The sequence below is a fragment of the Molothrus aeneus genome, chromosome 13 (assembly GCF_037042795.1).
Source record: "Molothrus aeneus isolate 106 chromosome 13, BPBGC_Maene_1.0, whole genome shotgun sequence".
In the NCBI taxonomy this organism is placed as follows: Eukaryota; Metazoa; Chordata; class Aves; order Passeriformes; family Icteridae; genus Molothrus; species Molothrus aeneus.
Genome location: NC_089658.1, coordinates 8,968,940 through 8,988,125, shown reverse-complemented (window position 1 = coordinate 8,988,125; position 19,186 = coordinate 8,968,940). Strand labels below are relative to the sequence as shown.

The following is a 19,186-nucleotide window of genomic DNA, read 5'->3' as shown; positions in this document are numbered from 1 at the left end:
AACTGAAAGGGAGCAGAGCACTAACTATTCTACTTGAAGAAAAACACGTACATTAAAATAACAGTGCCTCCTACTATATATTAGGATCCCAATGCTCTGAAAATTATTCTGACCACATTTGTTCAGTAAAAGGTTCATTAAACACCTCCACAGGATACGCATTTAACAGAGAGCACATGAATAAATTCAGTCAACAAAACTAGTTAGCACTTAATCCTGTCATTAAAGTCCAGTCATGCCACATATCACTATTAGAAGTAATTTGTGTTGACTCCATCTCTGTTTTCTTAATATCTAAGTAGTTACAACTGAACAATCACCAAATAACTCAATCCTATATTTTTCTTCTTTAATATTGGATTTGTGAGTGTTTGTGGGAATTATAGACAAGAAAGTTTCAGAGAGGAAAATATTTAGACACCTATGCACTGCCAAAAGTGTTCAGCACTTAGATACCCCTAGGGAAGCAAGACTAGTAGTTACCATGAACTTCAAAAAAAACAACAAGCAAAAGCTGTGTTGTAGCAAGGTCTATTCAGGAGTACAGTAGAAGTGACCATCCCTCTTGGGTGAATGAATGCCTTCAAAGCCTTCTAGAGAAACACACAGAGAATGAACAACAGAAATAAACCACAGTTTACATATTAAGATCATTCTAGACACAATCTTGTTCAAACAGTAATAACAAAGCTAGAGAAAAAGAACACGTTGCAACTCAAAAATTAATAGCAGAGAACAGATATCACAACTTCTAGATTTAAGTACATTATTTTCTCCAAGCTAACACCTGAATTTGAGTTCTAGAGAAAAACAGACAAGTAGCTGTTCCAGAGGGAAAAATACACTTTGTTCAAGTGTACCCAGAGAAGATTTGAGACAACCATTAAAAATCGTGAGGAAAATATTCACAGAATCATAAAAATAGAGAGATTCTGATCACTATTTCTTGTGGAATGGTAAAGGCTTTCAGAACCACAAACCCAACTAAGTGGCTGAAACAGGGGATGTTCTTCAAATTTCAAGATACAAAGGCAGCATTTCACCTTTGAAATAAAAGGCAGTCTCACATACATATTTATCTAGCAGAATACTTCTTATGAGTATTTCTTTCTCTAAGCTGATCTCACTGTGAAACCTTTTGAAATTTCTGCCTTCCCATTAAATACTCCACCTTTTGCCAAAAGCAAAACATTTCTCCTAGCTCTTACCCCTAAGCAAAACTAGAAAAATTTGTTAGATTTTTTTTTTACATAATGATGACTTCTATATAGAAACATATTTACTTCTGATTACTTTTCTTCACTAAGTGAAAACTCTGTTTCCTATAGCAAATGGAAGCAGTTATTTCTCCATAGCACCTATGGAGTTCAGAGTTTGCTCTCCAAATTTGGATCCCTTTCCTCTGCCTCCCTCTCTCTCTGGAAGCAGCAGAAAAGATGAAGTCTCAGCTATGGAACACCTCTAGATCTGGACCTGGAGAAGAAAAGGCAAAGCTGTACAGTCACCCACATACCTGATGCAGACAGCCTCAAGAGGTCACCCAACTCATCCCACCAGACCAAACCAGGAGCAAAGTACTCCCAGCATCCCTAACACCTGCTTAAAACACCACCTAAAGCAGCTCCAGCTGTAGCTTATTAGCATGAATTAAACAGACCTTTGATTGTATGCAGCAGACGCTATCCTGAGGTGCTGGAAGTTCTCTTCTCACAAAGTCAAGCCAAAAGAGGGAATTCCTGGGCAAACAGACTCCACCAGAAGGACTGCAGGAACTTTTGTTTAGAGTTAAAAACAAAATAAAGTCATAGAATAAGGCAACAAGATGGTCAATAATTAAAGGGGAGATTAAAAGATTGAAGGCCCCTTACATATTTTTACTATTATTTTACATTTATATATATATATACATACACATGGAAGAGAGTGTTTCATGGTCTCACATATAGAAATCACAGTCACACGGACCAAAATTTACTTTAATATAAGGCATTTAAGTCACTAATAAGGAAGCATGATTTCAGGTGGGTAAAACAATCTGTCAGCAAAACTCAGGTGAAAATGTTTGCTTTCAGGAAGAATGTGGAGGCCTTATCTGCAGATACTTAGAGAATGACTCTTGCTCAAAGTTCTGTGTACAGAGGTAGCCACGTTTCCTCAGCCACAAGAGCTACAGTATTCTCACCAGGAATACTGAACTGAAAACCAAAACTCTCTCTCATCATGTCTGTACCTAGCAAGACTGAACCAATCATGCAGGTACTTCTCTGAAGACTTCATGCCACCACAACCAGGAAAACCCTTTCCTTTAGATCATGTTGCTCATTCTTATTACAGCTGCCAATCCAAAAGCCAGCTGCCCTTTTCAGGCATTAGCTGGACTTCATTCCACTCATTAAAACAAACAAACAAACATCTCAACCAAAAAAAAAAGCCCCACAAAGCACTTTTTGCCTTTAAGTCCTGTTGCAGGCATTAAAAAACAAAATCTCACTCAAAATAAAAATCAGTTGTAAATTACACTTCTTACGTGGAAGAGCCTTCAATCAGAAAAGTTATGGAATAGTGAGCTGAAGCACACAAACATTAGATAGTTCTTTCACGTTTAACCAGGTCAACTCAAGATCTAAATAGTTTTTTTCCTTTTTCCCTTTCACCTCCTTTTTCCTTTTTTCCTTTCACCAGCTAGAGACACTGTGGCCTTTTTAAAGGGATTGCCTCTAACAAGCATGGGAGTAGACAAATTCTGAAGTGTTCATAAGAATGTGTTTTCCATCCCAATGTAACTTGACTTTGTGTTTATTTACCTCTACCCTTTGAGTAGCACTTAATTTATGTGGTATGGGATGTACACTTTTAAGAAGCAGTACAAGTAGGATGAATCTTGTAGCCTTGACTCAGGCAATACTGTCATAGCCTTCAAAGGAGTGGGAGCTTTGCAGCTTCAAGTATTAGCAGAGAGACTACTCTATTGACCTAGGACTGGAAAACAGTGAATTTTCCTTATCTCATGACACACAGCACACAGAGTATTTTTATTCCACCACTCAGAGTTTAGAATCCCTTCCAAGAGAGTTTCAGGATCCAGTCTCCTCCACACCTCTGAGACAGAGAAGGACAGTCATACTTAAAGGCTTTAATTTCCCAGAGTGTTTGGCCGTTATTACAAATAAAGCAGCAAAAGGCTGGCGGTATTTTCTGTGAGGTGCACGAAATTCAACTGAACACGTTAACCAAAGTCCCCTCAGTGCGGGCAGGTCCCGGCCCCGCTGCGGGCACTGCTGGAACGACGCTGGTGCATTCCCGAGAGCATCCCAAGCTCTCTGGGACATGACCAAATGAGAGGAGCCCTTACGGAAACCAACCAATCCACCCTCGGAAGCACTATATATACACAGATGTATATGTGTGTGTGTACGTCTAACTACCGAGCGGCAGCCGTGCAGCAGCGCGCCTGCACCTGCCGGGCTGAGGACACAGCTCCCCATGAGCGCCGCGCTCCCGGGACACGCCTCCCGCCGCCCCGGGCCGGAGCAGCGGCGCCGCCGCAGCAGCCGTGCTCCCGTGCCTGCCGCCCGAGAGGCGAGTGGGGCCCGCTCACCTCCCGGCGCCGCGGCGTCCGTGCCCGCTCGGGGCCAGCCCTCTCTCCTCACGGCACCGACTCCTGCCCGCCCCCCTCACCGGCCCCGCGCGCTCCCTTCACAACCCCCCACCAGCCCCGCCCGCGGGCACGCGCACAGCCGGGCCCGCCTCCCGCGCGCGCAGCGGGCGGCGCCCGCGCGCGCGCGCGCCTCACCTGATCCGGGCGCTGCCCGGCGCGTGCGCTGCCGCGCGCACCCCCCTCCCGTTCCCCCCCCCGCCCCTCGCCGGCCCTCGCGCGCGCGCCCGTGGAGCCATCCGGGTCCCGGCGGCGCGGCGGGGCCGGGGCCGGGGCCGCGGCCGCGATGCATCTGCACCAGGTGCTGACCGGAGCCGTGAACCCCGGCGACAACGGGTACTCCGTGGGCAGCGTGCAGGACACCCCCTTCACGGTAACGGGCGCCGCGGCCGCGGCCGGCCTGGGCCCGGCGGGCGTAGGCCCGGGGACAGCGGAGGGAGGGGAGCCTGGCGGGCGGGGGGCGCTGCGGGACCGGCGGGTCTGGGGGCGGCCGGGGATCGCCTGGCAGCCCTGGCAGCGCCCCGTCCTCTGTATCAACCGGGGAAACCCCCCGGTGTGTGTCCTCAGATTTCGCTGGGTGCTTCCGTCTGTCTTTATTTTTTAATTTTTTTAAAATATATTTGGATGTGCTTATATCTCATCTGCAAAGCGCACAGAGCCAGTTGCACTGGGGCTCTGACGAAGCCTGCCCGCTACTGATGAGCGTCTGCCTTCCATTACTGAGCCTGATAAAACACAAATTTGTCAAATGCTCCTCTCAAACTGGAAAAGAAACAGGAAAAGACGATAAAGAGACACACTAAGTGAATTTCAAGAGCCCCGTAGTTTATAAAGCAATCTGTTTCTCATTCACAGGTTATTTTTGTTTATTGACAATTTCTAATGTCAATTTCACTCCGTTAGGTTATGTGTGCTTGGTATGCTTTGATTTTAGTGAGTGATCAGTTTCTGCAATGTTTTCCTGCTGCCTTCTAATCAGTATCTTATTCTTTAGGTATCACTTGTCTTACTGCATTTTATAGTAAAGAGATTATCCCAGGCACAAACCAGTTCCAAGCAAAATGATGCAGAGCATCCTTTCTGGTGTAAGATAAACGTCAGCAGAGTCGTGAAACATTTAAAGCTTGCAGTGAATTATCACAAATGTCTTATTTCAGTAATGAATGCTGGAGAGTCTTAAGAAATAAAAGGTGCCATGTTTGTCTTTATTTTCCTCATTCTGCTGCTATGCAGCCATACTGTTATTAAAGGGACCTCTTTTACTTTTGATATTTATATAAGAAGTCATTTACTCATATTCACATTCTAATGTGTTTCTTTTTACTATGATAATTTGAAAAGTCAATCAAATAGTATTATGCAACATAACTTTATGCCCATTCTTGTCATAGCTTTGATAACAACAGTAATGAGTCATAATGTATATTGTGGTTTATACAATAATTTTCCAAGACCAAAGGTAGCATCTTCCAAAATGATGCAGGATTGCTTGGTAGGATTTAAATTATGGAGCTACATATAACAGACCACACTGTTTTTTCTGGCTGCTGAATCCAATTTTTTTGTAATACAGCAAACAAAGAACTAAAGAAATAAGTATCTTTTAATATGGACTTCCATAGCTGTAACTTTCTTCTTTGCTTTTTCTTCATTCTCTGTCTTCATCATATTATTTCCTGTTCTTTTAGGTCTTGATCCTAGAGTAAACTGTACAGTTAAAAACTGCCTTCAAACAGTTTGAGGTCTTATATCCAGATTCTCAGGAAATTGGTTACCTGTGTCTTGGTAGAATCATCATCTACCACTGACTGCAGGCAGTTCATTAGTGCCTAACCTCAAATTCTGTCAGTCGACATCACCTGTATGGACAGAGCTTTGTGCCCCCAAACCACTGGGCTTCAGCTCAGATCCTGAGGCAGGTTTTGCCTCAGGTGACAGAGCCTGACTCTGCAGACATGCTCTGAAGCCCCAGCACCTGTCAGGCACTGGCTCACAGCACCAGCAGGGCAGGGAGAGGGCAGGAGGGCAAGGGAGATTTGCACAGCACGCTGTGACTCCCTAGGTGTCTGCAGGAACCCACAGCTGTCTGTAGGAACCCATAGATGTCTCTGGGAATCCATAGGTATCTGCAGGAATCCATAGGTGTCTGTGGGAATCCACAGGGCTGTGGCACAGGAGCTGCTGTTTGTGTGCACATGTGCCCACTCACGTTTTGGTTGGTGTTGGGGCGTTGAGAATGCGTGAGAATGGTTCAAAATTGCTACAACTGATTCATCACAGGCACTTGAAAATACAGCTTTTTTGTGTGCAGGAATGAATCACTGCTGTTAAAAATACTCTGCTTAACAGCAGAATAATGGTTTGAGTATGTATATATATGTACCCACTAGTTAATAGGTTTGGAAGTATTTCCCTTTTTTCTTGAGGAGGAGTAGGAGAAACTTCCTCTTAAGATGAATGTACTTTAGATGCCTAAGTCCAGCAATCTTAGCATTCTGAGAGAAGAAACACATTTTCTTCTAACCTGATTAGGGACGTTGCAATTCTCAGGTTCTTCATTCTTCCCTTCTTCTGTGGTTTGTCCTTGGCTTGTTTACATGACTCCTTGCTGGGGATAAAGGTAAGCTTTTAATTTCCAAGTCGGTGTAGCTAGAGGTAAGATGATAACACAGTCTGCCTCAACTTTTTTAAAGCTTTGGTTAAAGTCATCAGGTATTCTGAGAATAAGACAGGGAAATAATTATCCCACTATTTTTCTCCTGCTAAAACCTGCTAAAACAAGTATTAGCAGCTCCATAAAACTATAGATTTCCAAAGAAATAGAGACAGGTGTCTGTAGGTTGGCTACAAAGGTTTTGTCAGTGCTTATTCTGGAAGATGCAGGGTCCTTTCCTCCCTCGGCTCCCACATCTGCCTGCCACAATCCTGACAGATATCCAGTCTTTCCCAAGGAAGGGCTGAGGCCCAGAGATGTGTGGTGCCTGCTGGATGGTCTGGTAGAGTGAGTGATACACAGGAAAAACTGTTGGAAGGGTGATAACAAGCAAATAATAATAATAAAAAAAAATGTTATCTTGTACCAGACAGTCTCCTCAGCCTCCTTCATCTGAGCTCTGGAAAAGACACTGCCTAAGCAAAGGGTCAAAGTACTGAATGGCAGAAATTCTGGGAATAATTCTGTGCACTTTTCAGCTTGCTGTTAGTTCATGTTCTCATTTTAGCAAATATTGCTAGCTGTGTTCCACAAGTGAGTTTACAGAAGGTTGAGCTTTAAGCAGAGGGCCTTACAGCACACCCCCTGCCTTGACAGAAGAGGTGCTTGTGCCTCAGTCTAACTGGTAGCTAATAAGCTTTTAAAGGGAGTAAAATGCATTTTTCAAACCACAGCTGATTTCGTTTAGCTTTTGTTCGGAAAGAGCTGGTTAAGCAGCTACAACAGAATGTAACTGTTTCTAAGGTTAGTCTGGGTTTAAAAATGAATAGATAAAAATAGCTTTGTCATTTACCTAGAGGCTGGATTCTTTCTGTAAGTATAAAAATTTCAAGTGTCAGACAAACAGGAAATAATATTTACTTCTGCACTGATTGTACAAAATACAAAACTATAAACATTCTTAATGAAAAATCAGGTCAGATTTTAGGGATATCTAAGAACTTTACTGATAAAACTGAGAAAAAATTAATTTGTTAGTTTTCATTTTTGAAAAGGACAAGCTTCTTAATGTATTTCATGCCAGTATTGACACTTGGCCTGGAGCTGCATGGGGTGAATTCCAGAAGCTGTTGCAGATGAGTTTCCCACACACCTGTAATTTTTTTACCTCATTGAAACCAGCAAAACCTTCATTCACACAGATGTCCACAAGATACAGCAACTGAGAATAGGTTTGCTCCACTGTGTTGGGTTCTCCTACTTTTTCACTACTTCATCCTTCTTAAAACACTTGTTTGCAAATCCCTCTCAGTTATTTATTACTATTTACATATATCTATATGTTCTGCACTCTTTTTATGTAAACTGGATTAGAGATGCTTATATCTGAATCCTTACTAAGTTTTCTTATCTCTGTATGTTTAAGCATGTTGTAAAGTATTTAATCATGAATTTGTCTGAAACGTCAATTGACGAAAGCCTGTTTTACAGGCCATGGGCTAGTAGTAAGTTAGGAGTTGTTTCTCAGTTATTTTGCTAGTTTGCATTAAGTGTATGTAATTCTAGAAGTACTTGGAAGGAGGAGGGGGAGGAAGTGCAAGTGTTGTCCATTGATGAGAGCTTGGAAACAGTTCAGGATTCAGGTGTCTTCATTGCTGAGTGGAAGGTGGAGGAATTTCTGCCAGAAACTTAAAGATGAATGTTATTTTACTGGAGTAGTCCTTTAAGCTCAGTACGGACTTTCAGGTTTCAATAGATGTTTTAATTTACGTAATTTTAGATGTTTATGAATTTCTGGTTTTTAATAGCACTGATTCTTTTTCTTCCACGTCATTTACCATCTTGAAATGCCTCTGCATCCCTGATAGTACACACAGGAGCTTGAGGACTTGTGTTTTATTATTCTTATGCCAAATTTGTAAAGAGTTGCAGGTTATAGAAAGAGAATTTTGTTGGCTTTTTTATACGGAGAGAAGTATTTGTAAAAGGAAAAACCAAGAAGAGCCTGTGAAGGAATAATTGTTTCCCTGTCTCTTAGTTCCAGAAGCAAACTGGAGAACATGAGCAGCTGAAAAAGACAGAAGCATGTGCTGCTTTCATATTATCTGAAAACTGAGGATATAGCATAAACTGTTAGAGTAGGACACAATGTCCTACTTCTGTGTGGTGCTCCTGCATTCAATTAAAGTTTTGTAATTGTTCATTTCAGTGGTCCCAGATCTTGACAGATAGAGCAAACATTGGCAAACTACAGCTTATTAATTGCTTATGGATCCTGCAAGTCATCCTTGCATTCTGGCGGTTTTGCAACTCCATTTAATTTTCTCCTTGAAGTTATCAGTGACATTAGAAATGGAGGTTGGCAGATACTCCATGTGGGTGGTTCTTACTGCACTTGTTCTGTTCAGTCACTGCTCATAATTCTGTTTATTTAAGAGCTCTGTGCTGCTCTCATCCATTACTGTATCTCAGTGCTGTATTTTTCATCTTTCCTGTCTGTATGGCTTACCAATTTTCCATTCCTTTTATCAGGCTAGGCAGATTGTCAGTCTGCTACCACCAATATTGTGGCCTCTGTTTCTCTGGCAGGAGAGACCTGTGGTGGCACAAATGACCTCATGAAGATGTTGTCAGCTGAATCCTTAGGAAGGAACTACTGATGTTAAATATTACGACACTTCCCTGTTCTTTGTCACTGTGGGGGGTTTCTGCTGCATTACCAGCTTAAGGACAAAAGAAAAGAGGATTTAACAGAAAAGTGTTCTCTTCAAGTATAAACATATTAATAAAAAGTGTTCTCTTCAAGTATAAACATGTTAATATAATGAAGACATCAGAAAAGCTGCATAAAAGCAATCAAATGAAGAACTTGTATGTAGGCATATAACATGAAATATGAAAATGTCTTTTAATACATAAAACTATATGGATCTTTTTCAAACATGTGTTCTTATGATTTTACTTCATAAAATAATTTTAAGACTTCATATACTTTCAAGAAATAAGGCACATTCTCAGAACAAATATCTACACTCAGAAAATGACCCCAGAACCAAGAGATAGCAGCACTTGCTCTAACAGCCTAGAGCTGAAGGCGGGTGTCCTGCTGCTGGGAATGGGTTCTGCCTACCCCCCTAACCAAGGGGTCCCCACTCAGGTTGCTGAATCACTTGTTGGTGCAGCAGTAAACACAGGCAAAGAGTAGGATGGCTACAAGTGACAGTAATAAGTTTCACAAAGGAAAGAGATCTCTCTCTCTTGATGAATAAAAACCACCTTTTTACTTACCTGTGTAAAAATATGCTAAATAGTTAATAATTAGCTGAAAAATTAATGCTTTGTTGGTGGAATAAGTGCAGGCAGGGGACAGGAGAGATGAAAAACTAAAATGTTTGAAGGGAAAGACACTAAATTCTTTTGCTTCACAGAATAAACAGACATAGCCAAGTATAAAATATTTTCTGTTTCATGTATTATGAGCTGTACTAACACATACAAATGGGCATGTTTAAGAACACTAAGCATAAGGAAATTGAAGTTGATAAGCCTTTTCCTTTTATAATTTGACACACACATACATGTCTCTTGCTAATAAAAATGCAACTAATGATAAGTTATGGATAATGTAGTTTGAAATTTGCAACTCAAGTTATGAATAACAGCAGTGAATAGGGTATTTGAAAGGTTTAAGTCCTTGTTTAAAGTGGATCAGCACCTCTTTTTATTTAGATAATTTAAGTCACATCTTCTAGTAGGTTTGTATTGGTAGTTATGAGGAAGACTGTTGAAAAGAAGATGAGTCAATTCTTTTCTGTTTTAATGCTCACCCTTTGAAGTTTAGGTAGGAGAATAAATTTCTTGTGAATATTTGAATTCTGAATAAATTGTTGGAACAAGAGGATGTGCTTTTATTTTCCTGTCTACTTCTGGGCATTCACATCCTGGTCTTAATCTTCTTCCTTCATACTGAGGAGCCTATACTGTTTCATCTAGTATTCAACACTGCTGGTGAAGCTTGTTTTGTAAAGAATCCCAGTACAAAAATAGGAAAGCAATGAAACAAAAGGACTTTCTGTTCAATGCCAGAACTTATTTCAGAATCTCATCTTTCTTTCTCTTACATTCTGGAAATAATCCTATTCAATTTTAATAATAACTTACTCCCTTCCAGACTGAGTCTAATAATCACATAGCCAAGTCATCAAGGAGCTGGGATATTCTGTTACACAGATAATCTCACTCCAACAACCTTTTAGCAATGCTGCTTACATTGTGAATCACTCCAGTATCAGTTCCTCAGAGCTTCCCAGAACAGCAGTGTGGGTTATTATGTCTCACACAACACTGTGTCACTCTATTTTTGTGAGGTGACCTTGGAAATCTTTTAGACAATCTGTCTTATCTGCAATTTTCATTTTTGTGTGTGCAGTTGTATGGTGTATTAATTTCTGGGGACTGAGTTTCTGCTTTGCTGCTTGCATTGCTGTTCCTTTCTGTTCCATGCAGTGACGTACTTTCACTAAATTAAACTCTTTTTTTCAGCCTTCCTCACTTGTTGCTCCTTCCCAGGAGAATTAGAAGTAGACATAGAAAGTCATGAGACCTAAACTGTCCATTCTGATTCCAGTGGTTGTCTTGCACCCTCATCTTAGTGCAGCCACTGAGGGGCACTGGTGGTAAATCAATACAAATACAACTTTCATACATTTACAATAAAGTACTCTTTACACTGATTGAGCTCAAAGTCGAGGGCAAGGGCTGACTCAGTATTTTGGAAATTATTGTGAAAAATCCAGTGGACAAGTTGAAGTGACAAGTAATTTTGTACTATCTGAAATTCACTGTGGAGGACTTGCTCTCTCTGCTTGACTCGGCTGTTATAAAATTTCTGCCTACTGCATTGGAATCAGTGGAAAACTTGCTTTAAGGAAAGAAACTTCCAGCTTTAACTGGTTACTGTAAAAGGCTTAGTGGAGATTGATCCTAGGGAGAGATTTCTGTGCCTGAAGGTGGGAGCTCAGTGGGACAGATAATCTGGAGTGATTAAACTTTTTAGAACAGGTGAAAGGTTGGCAGACAGGTATATATTTATCCTGCCAATAAAAAGTGCTGCAGGCTGTCCCTGTTCTATAGCTACTACGTAAACAAATTCTTTAGAATATAGAGTGTATTGCACAACAGTATATCCAAAAGAAATCTTTGTTGTTTTGCAGTTTTATAGTAATGTGCACTTCTTAAAACTCAGAAAAGCCCAGAAATTGCATTGTTATAGAAAAGAATCCCTTAACAATCTTGATTAAAAAAAAATAATAAAGAAGGCAGATGGGGATACAAGACATACCTATTGAAGAAAGATACATGCAAATTCATTAAGAAATGCTCCTGGCTTGGCTGCCTTGCTCTAACAAGAATTGGAAGGGAGAAAAAAATCAACTAAAACCTAAAACAAACAAAAGAAAAAGTAAATAGAGAGCTCAAATTCTTGATTTAAATTTGGGAGTTTGGGTTTTTTGGTTTTTTCTCTTTTCTGTTTGCTTTCATTTAAACCCCTATAGAGTTATGGTTCCCTTGCTACTTTGTTTTTCCTTGTTGCTCATTGAATTAGTGAGGAACAAATCTGCTACATTGTAACTTCCTGTTTAACTGGGATATTCACAGCTTCCAAAAACATCAGTCCGGTAGCAAGTGTTCAGTAAGCTTTTAAAATAAACGTTTAATTTTATTTCTTTTGAAAATTGTTTCAGGCATATGGCTCTGGTTGTGACATTGTTATTCTGGCAAATGACTTTGAATGTGTGCAGATTATTCCCGGTGCTAAACATGGAAACATCCAGGTCAGTTGTGTGGAGTGCTCCCAGCGACAAGGCAGGGTAAGGATTTCAATAAATCTGTATAGAATTTTTTAAATTTGAGAACTCTAAATTGAATGATTAAACAGCAACATAATACATTAAGGGAATGAAAGAGTTAATTTCCCAACAAAGGTCATGGTTTATTGATCTGGGACTTTCTGAGTAACACCTCTTGTGTTAGTCTTATTCTTTCAATTTATTAGTAATTTGGGAGGGGGGGGGGGAAGAGGGTAGAGGAAGCAGGAGACATGTTGGAACAAAGGTTTTATTCCCTTTCCGGGACCTGCAATGAGAGCTATGTCAAAATGTGAACAGATGCATTAGTTACAGTGCAATATCAGAACTGGGATGGTACTGAAATGATGATTACTGGCTCCATTTTGTGTACTTCCATGTAACAAAAGAAGAAATGGATAAATCATTTATCTATACATATATATACACATATGTGTGTGTGTCCTGCAAAGTCATGAATTTGAAATACATTTAGAAAAGTTTCAGCATGTTTAATGTGTTTGGAAGTGCTACACTATAAGCTGTCATAACTGCATGGCCCCTTGATTTGCTTAGTGGTTTCATTTTAAATTCCTAAACAATGCTAGAGAGACAGGTTAAAAAGAGGAAGGAAAAAAAATTTCTAGGAATTCCAGTAGTACTGGAACTGAGCAAATTTCATTTGTCAGTTGTCACTGCTGACTAGAATTAGCTGGGTGAAAATTGGAACCAGTACTGAGGAAGCCCTAGTTAGGATTTGGGCAGATTTAGTTGGCAGAGCCCTTGAACTTCAGCAGTGCAGTCCCAGTAATTGTGGGAGGGAGATCTCAGCTTCAGAGATGGTCCCTACAAGACTACCACAAACCCCTGGGTGCTTCTGCATTCAGGACTCTAAACTCACAGTCTGTTCTTTAGTTTGGGACTGACTCTGTTGTTGCAACCTTCTGTCCCCCTCCCCCTAAGGAAGAAATAAGATTTCATAATAAATGTCGTGAAACTTTTGCATCATTTCCGTTTTGAGGAAACCAGATCCTGGATGGGAAGGACCTAAACTTTTTTTTTTTTAATCTTTTAAAGAAGAAAGAGAAGTTTTAAAGATAGTTAGAAGTATTTAAAGGATATGAGTATTAGGAACAGGCCCTGATAAATACTTAAGAAATACTATTTTGTGTTTTGAGATTTCTGTGAAATAAATAGGTGAAAGAAACTGAGGGGTTCAATGGCATATATACTTCAATTTTTCTATTTACCATTTATATCCTCTCAAAATGTATTTGAATGTTAAAAATAGAATTGGATTTCTTTCTGCTTCTTATAACTATTATTTAGTGATTTAGTGATACAAAACGGAATCTAGGGACACAGACACTAATAATTAATGCATTAGTTAGCTGTGAAGTACAAAGAACATGAGCAGAAGCAGTGAAGGCATCCACTTTCTCTTATGCATTAAGAGTAGTTGCTCTAGAAGATTGTGACTGTGTTTGTGCCACTGAATGAGATGTCTGCCCTGTTTAGAGTTAAAATGTGAAAGGTGGGTTTATTCAAGAGTGTGTTTTCCTCAATTGCCTTAAGAAAATATACCCATATCATAGTTAATTACATTTGTATTAATTTCACTTTTCAAGAACCCTGGCACATAGAAGAGGTACTGGAAATTCTTTAGCTATTTTGGAATACTAAGGAGCACTTACTCCACTTGCCTCCTAACCTTACATTTTGAGTCTTCAACCTTTTTTTTTTCTTTCCCCAGATTGCAGCATCATATGGAAACGCTGTTTGCATTTTTGAACCACTCGGTATAAATTCTCATAAAAGAAATTGTGTAAGTGTGTATTTCATTATTTTCATTCTGTTTAGGCTCTTAAGAGAGGCAAAAGTCTGTCTGCCAGTTATTTTTATTATATTATGTTGGCACACAACAGAATAATGAATAAACAGTTTCCACCATTCATAATACAACTGGATGGGTAGACTTTTCCACTGAATGAGCTGTGAACTGCACTTCTCCTAAGTTCCCAACATCTTGTTCTTGAGTCTCATACTAGAATTACAAGCTGGTATTTCTTATTTAAAGAGGTTGTCAGAGGTGCAGGACAGAAATACAACCCAGACTTGTTTAGCGCACCTGGACTTGTTTTAACAGCACAGCCATGGCCGAGCACTCGAGCACTGAGAATGTTCTCAAGCAGGTTTCACAATCTTTGTGGTATCTATACTGCCATTCCTTATGTTCCTCTAAATCTATGGTCAGAGTAGTTCAAAGTAATCTACAGAAGTATTTGTATGTGGGACAAGTCCAGATCTGGTTTGCAGGGCACCCTGGGATGCACTTACATTTTACAAAACAATTTAAAAACATATTAAAACTAGATTTAGCAATTTACCACTTAATACTTTTGCAGCAGGCTTAATAGCAATTTCATATAGAAAGAAATACCAATATCTTTATTTTTTGCTGTTGATGTGAGACTTAATCCTTGACTGTTTTTACACTACAGCAGCTGAAGTGTCAGTGGCTAAAAACTGGGCAATTCTTCCTCAGTTCTATGACTTACAACCTGGCCTGGGATCCTCAAGGTAATGCATCATTTGTGAAGTATTTGGTCAACATTTGTAGTTAGACAAAATATTTTTAATGTAATAAAATGAGAGCTTGAATATGCAGATTTTAAATTATCTCTTCTCAGGCAGTGTTGCATAAAATGTGAGGCTACAGTTAACATTTGTTAAGATGCTGTGCCAAGTGTTTGCATCTCTTATGTAAGATCTTGGTTTAGGAATCACAGCGCTAAGTTGTTAACTGACTTAAATTGCCACTAATAATCATTTAAATAAAATTTTAGCACAATTGAAGTCAACAATGTACCTAGACATGAATCTTTATAAAATGTCTGTGTATTTATTTGAGATATGAATAATTATTAAGCATCTGCAACATTTATTGGTAAATACAATTCTATGATTCAAAGTTCTCCTTTTAATAATAAATAAATAGCCCTGGTATTCTTTACTGAAAGATACTATAAATTCAAAATGTTTTAATAAAACCAGCTGGGTGAGATGATGGAATACCTTATCATATTTAAAATGGACTAAAGTTTAGCATTCAACCTGTTCTGGATAATTCACAACAAAATATGAAGAGAGGCTTAATCTTTCAACATACCTTCATCATCCTGGTTCCATAGCTTTGGTACCACTCCCTTTCAGGTAACAGGTTATTGACAGCAACAGACTTTTTGCAATTGTGGGCCCCTCCATCTGATGACATTCTAGAGGAAGATGAAGATGATGATGCCAGCAATCAGATCAAGGATGATAAAGTTCTCCCGGTTCTAAATGACTGGAAATGTGTCTGGCAGTGCAAGTGAGATAATTTTTGTTTTAAGACAAATTGCAATGCTACCTCACCTATATTTTAAAATGTGCTTTTAAATACCCTACAATTCAAACAATATAAGTTATTTCAAATAAAAAATCCTCACTCCTGTTGAATCTAACCTAGGCTTGCTGTACTTAAACCAATTTTTTGAGCGGTCTTTTCAATAAAGTATGAAAATACTTTTATGCTCCTGCTATTCAAGAAGTATGCTTAACAAAACAACTATAAAATACTTAATCTAATTTTTACTTAATTTAATATTAAATTTAAATAATGAACAGTAACACTGAATCAACTGAATACCTATGGAATAATATTTTAGAATAAATAGACCTTACTTAACTTGCTCTTGTGTTCTGTAGGACTGCAACGTCAGTACATTTGATGTCATGGTCTCCTGATGGTGAATATTTTGCAACAGCTGGGAAGGTAAGGACAAAAAAGAATAATTAAGTTTCTGAAGTATTTTTCATTTGTTTGACAAAAGTAAGTAATATGAATAGTCCTGGACCATACATTCTATTGTAGTCTTAGCAAAGGTAAATTATGATCTTGTGTAATGCTGTATTTTGTGCAATTCCATGGATTTTAGCAGCAAGAAGTTGGATTTATCTATGTACTCTTACTGAATACATGAATAAATGACAGTGATACAGACTTGTATGTATCTATGTGTTCTATATATATATATTTGAATTTTTTTTTAGATGTAGTATACTTAGATGAATTTTCAGATATACATAATTTTTTCTACTTCTGTTCAAAGTAACGAGATCGTTATGGTAGAACAAATACACATTTTAACTGGTATAATATGCACATGTCTGGATAAATTAGAGAAGGTTTTATTTAGTGAATTCTGGGTTCAGTTATAAATTCTATTTCAGTTTGCAATACTTTTTGTCAAATCACTATTCAAGCTAAGATTTCAATGAATAATTCTCTTTAATGTCAGCCTCTCATTTGAATGATTCCTTTTGGTTTACAAGTCTCAATAGGTAAGCACTTTTTACTGGCACCTACTGTTAGTTGGACAGTGAGATGAATTTTAGTTCTGAGCCAAATTTTCATCAACAATACCAGAACAGCAGTTTCTTATTGTTTGTGATTTTCTTTTTGTTACATTTTTAATTATAGCTACCTAAACCCCTGGCTTTTTACTGCTTTACCTAGGATGACTGCCTCTTGAAGGTTTGGTATCCTATGACAGGTTGGAAGTCATCTCTCCTGCCCCAAGAGAATGAAGAAAAGAAGAAAGGCTCAGAGGATGTGCAGTTTTCCTTTGTTTATTTGGCGCATCCCCGAGCAGTGACAGGATTTTCCTGGCGGAACATCAGCAAGTACATGCCCAGGTTTGAAAGCTGCCTTTTTTCAAAAAGCAAGCAAGCCTTTGATCAGGTGTTTTTCTAACATTCTGCTTAATGTTTTGCCATCAAGAGCATGAGACTTCTTATACTTTCAAGAAACAAAGCATACCAACACCTTCCCATTAAGTTCTGTATCACCAGGTTTTAATAATGATAATCAAGTTAACCTTCAGTTAGGGGAGAAGCAGAAATTTGGATAAAACAGTAACTACTAAATTCTTGTACACTCCCCTAATTTCTGCTGTGTCTTTGTAGCTACCTGAGTTACCCAGGCAGTAATTTTGCTGTCTCTGCCATCAGGGGGTTGGTCTGTAATGTGTTACTCACGTCATGCCTCGATGGCATCTGCCGGCTGTGGGCAGAGACGCTGCTACCTGAAGATACTCTCCTGGGGGAGCAGATCTGTGAAACCACCACTTCCAGCATCAGCAGCACCATCTCACAGTCTGGAAAGCAAAAGGACACTATACAACATGCACTAGAGGTACATGTAATTACTTAATTTGTGACATTTTTATTTCACGATTCTCAAAATTTAATATTGAAGGATATAGAGCTCTAAGAATATATGTTATGTAATACCTCTATGCATAACAGAATAACCTGAATTATTCTATATCAGGTTTTGAAGTCTATTACTAAACACCGAAAAAGTCAGAGACTCCAACTCTGCATTCATGCATCATGTTTTTAAAACTCAATTTGCTTTTTTTATAGTTAGCTAACAGTAATGGGAAGAGACAATGTTTAATGTGGAATAGTAATGATGGTTTCATTCTGATTTGGTCTGAAAGTCTGCAATTATAAAGACAAAAGAATAAATAAACTCTTAAATTTTAGTTACTTCATTAGATAATTTTGTTTCAGTGACAGTCTTATATTCTTAGTGAGTCTATAAAGTTTACAGTAAAAGAAAACCTGTCTGTAGAAGCAGCTACTCCTGGTCAACCTTAACAAGCACCTTTTTCTCATGAGAAAGTGCATACCAAAAATCATCTGCAGCTACAAATGTGAGTGTGAGAATGTTTCAATCAACTATGTGGGATGTGTGAGAGTGTCCAAGATAAAAGAGAAAGAAACATCTGTTCTTCCATTTAGTTTTGTGATTGGTCAGTCTCCTAATCACTGGCTGTGTAGTTGATCCTTCTTGTACACAGAAGAAATATATAAATACTTAAGTGTGTTTAATAAAGACAATGCTGCTAGATGACAAAGTGGTGGTCTGTTATCCTCATCACTACACTATCGATATAAAACCAAGGAAAGATAAGAAAACAAAAAAAACACCTCACCACTCATTTGTAAACCATTACAATCAGATTAAGGTTTTACTTCTTAAATATCATGGCCATCAATAAATATGGAGCTTGGGAGCAAGTACACTTCAGGCTGTTAAATCAGTTGTGTTCTTTATATGCTCAGAAATTTTCAGTCATACAAAAATAATTCATTATAAAATGATATTACAAAAGTTACTGTTTTAGATTGTTTTCATCTTGTTCATGAACGTTGTGCAAAATCCTGTGTATTTTTGTGGTGTTGTTGAGTAGAGATATTAAAGGAACTTTTAGAAGACTGCTAGAAGAGCTTTACTTTTGGGTAGATCAGATGTACATAAATGTTACTAATCTGGTTTGAAATATATTTAAAATAATCCTTTTGAAATTAGTCTTCATTTCTGTGGTAGAAAGAAGCTATAGGCATTATGCAAGTGTAACTTTTTATCTTACGATGTTTTTGGTATTTATTAATTTATTTTTTATAATTAAAACAGACAATTCATCATTTGAAAAATATGAGAAAAGGACAAAGGAGATCTTCAGTTCTTGTTACCCACACGGATGTACTGCCAGATCAGCAGGGCACTCACGAAGTTCAGCGTCACATTTCCCATCAAGCAAATGCACTTGGTCACTTCCACATAGCAGCAAGCATCAACCCTAATACAGGTGAAATACAACCATTGATTAGACTGCAATAATGTCTTTGCACAACATTAAAAAAGTAAAGGAAGCTGAGCTTTGCGTAACTAAATAGAGGGAATTTGTAGAAAGTCTATTATTTGGCATAGAGTTTTTTAAGACAAATGAAGCTAAATTTATTCTGAATACCTTCAGCATCTTTATAAGCTGAAATTAAATTCATCTTTGCAGATCAGAAGGCAAAAGAAGCATAAATTTCCAGTCTAGTTACTGTTTGATTCTTGATTTTGGGGACCCATGGTGTATGATGAATAGAGTAATTGCATCCTGCAGAATGTAGTGATTGAAAAAGCTGTAT

General features: G+C 38.6%; 1 protein-coding gene across 2 annotated transcripts in view; it reads left to right on the top strand.

The window, feature by feature from the left end:
* Positions 1–3,909: 3,909 nt before the first annotated feature.
* DMXL2 (Dmx like 2) overlaps positions 3,910–19,186 on the top strand; it is a 47,599-nt gene continuing 32,322 nt past the window's right edge. For both annotated transcript variants that reach the window (XM_066558871.1, XM_066558870.1), the window contains exons 1-9: positions 3,910–4,028; positions 12,053–12,178; positions 13,908–13,979; positions 14,656–14,734; positions 15,368–15,524; positions 15,902–15,968; positions 16,713–16,891; positions 17,207–17,390; positions 18,681–18,855. In XM_066558871.1, coding sequence (XP_066414968.1) covers positions 3,942–4,028; positions 12,053–12,178; positions 13,908–13,979; positions 14,656–14,734; positions 15,368–15,524; positions 15,902–15,968; positions 16,713–16,891; positions 17,207–17,390; positions 18,681–18,855 — 1,126 coding nt within the window. In that variant the 5' untranslated portion in view covers positions 3,910–3,941. The remainder of the gene's footprint in view (positions 4,029–12,052; positions 12,179–13,907; positions 13,980–14,655; positions 14,735–15,367; positions 15,525–15,901; positions 15,969–16,712; positions 16,892–17,206; positions 17,391–18,680; positions 18,856–19,186) is intronic.